At 46.8% G+C, this 1,743-nt stretch overlaps 1 protein-coding gene across 1 annotated transcript in view; it reads left to right on the top strand.

Moving 5' to 3' along the window:
* Window positions 1-1,743, top strand: part of ecpas (Ecm29 proteasome adaptor and scaffold) — a gene marked incomplete at its 3' end in the record, with an annotated part of 40,644 nt that overhangs the window by 19,074 nt on the left and 19,827 nt on the right. Inside the window, 5 exon segments of the mRNA XM_070441838.1 lie at window positions 1-96; window positions 242-322; window positions 541-769; window positions 1,004-1,095; window positions 1,447-1,581. Of these exon segments, the coding sequence (XP_070297939.1) occupies window positions 1-96; window positions 242-322; window positions 541-769; window positions 1,004-1,095; window positions 1,447-1,581 (633 nt within the window).

The raw sequence follows: 1,743 nt of genomic DNA, 5'->3' as shown, positions 1-1,743 counted from the left end.
CGTGTCCTGAGGGCTCTGCCTGCTAAGAACTCGGAGAAAGAGGGTCGTAAACCCATGCCCTCCTTCCCTGACATGGTGGCCTACATCCAGGAGAAGGTGAGATCGTAACCCCCGTCCCGTCCGTCACAGATCTAGCCCCTGTCATTAGATCATTTACTCTCTAGTTAACATGTAGAAGTACAGGTGTGTCAGCAGGAAGTCTCGACAGCCCTTGTTGATCTGTCCTGGTGTGTTTTTTTAGGCTGCTCAGAGGATGAAGACACCAGCTAAGTACATCGTGGGGACGTACACTCTACCCTTCAACCCTTCTGCGTTTGGCGAGGTAAGGAGAAAGAAAAAAACGAATTCAACTAAATAGTTGTATGAACTTCATGCTGTTTGTGACTGGCAAAACCACAAAACAATTGGAAGAGGAAGCAAAACATGAAAAAATGATGGGACTAGAGATATGTACCTTTCTCCTTGCCACACTTCCTGGTAATAGACATCACTTCCTGTTAATAGACATCACTTCCTTTCTATCCCTGTTCCTGTCTCCAGATYGTGCTGTACCTGCGGATGTGTCTGGCCCACAGTGCCGGGGCCACGCCCGTCTCTAAGAGCCTGGCGGACATGCAGGACGACGCGCCTGCCATCGGACGCTACATAAACACCCTGCTCTCCAACGACCCCCTGACCTCCCCRTCCTCCACCGGAACCAAGGGGGCAGAGGTCAACCCTGTACAGGTCTACATGGAGCTACTGCAGCAGCTGTTGTCTGCTGTAGGAGGTGAGTGATGTGATTCCTTGTTTCCTTATCACCTTGTCTCCAAATATTCATGTGTTTACAGGGCTGGAATCCAAAATGGTATGCGCCGCTTAACCGTTGTTGATATTGTGAAGTGAGCATATCCGTTTGGATTCCAGGCCTGTAAACACATCAGTCATACCTTATAACTGATACAATGTAAGCGATACATTTTAGTATGTTTTTTAAAGTTGTATTCTTGATTTATTTTGATAGGAGTCCCTGTGATGTACTGTCTTCTGGAGGTGGTGTCTGTGTGTCCTCACAACCTGGCCCCCAAGTTTATCCACAAGATCGACTGGATCAAGGTAAAAATCATGCTGCGTGCTTTGCTAATTGATGCTACTACTGTAAAAGATACCTTGGTATGCTAATGCTAATTGACGCTACTTATGAAAAATATTAATTGGAATGCTAATCAATGCTAATGCTATGCTAATCGACGCTATGTAATATACTACTCAGATATAGTACCTTGATATGCTACATGCTAGGCCAATGCTAAGCAATGCAAGTCGGCGCTAACGCTAGTCAATGCTACTACTGTAAAATATACGTTGGTATGCTGCATGCTNATGCTACTACTGTAAAATATACGTTGGTATGCTGCATGCTACGCTAACGCCAACCGATGCTAATTCTACATTTCCCCTCCGCAGAGTCTAATGAACACCAACAAGGAGGACCTAAGGGAGCTAGCAGCTCAGCTCTACGCTGTGGTGGTATCCACCATGTCAGGGAACGAGCTGAAGACTGCCGTTCAGACGCTCATCAAGATCACTAAAGATACGCACGTATGTAGTCTCCCCTCCTATAGATACACACGTATGTAGTCTCCCCTCCTGTAGATACGCACGTATGTAGTCTCCCCTCCTGTAGATACGCACGTATGTAGCTCCCCCCTCCTGTAGATACGCACGTATGTAGTCCCCCCTCCTGTAGATACGCACGTATGT

This window comes from Salvelinus sp. IW2-2015, unplaced genomic scaffold (genome assembly GCF_002910315.2).
Source record: "Salvelinus sp. IW2-2015 unplaced genomic scaffold, ASM291031v2 Un_scaffold4937, whole genome shotgun sequence".
In the NCBI taxonomy this organism is placed as follows: Eukaryota; Metazoa; Chordata; class Actinopteri; order Salmoniformes; family Salmonidae; genus Salvelinus; species Salvelinus sp. IW2-2015.
Note: the sequence above shows the minus strand (reverse complement) of the source record. Positions and strands in the feature narration are given on the sequence as shown.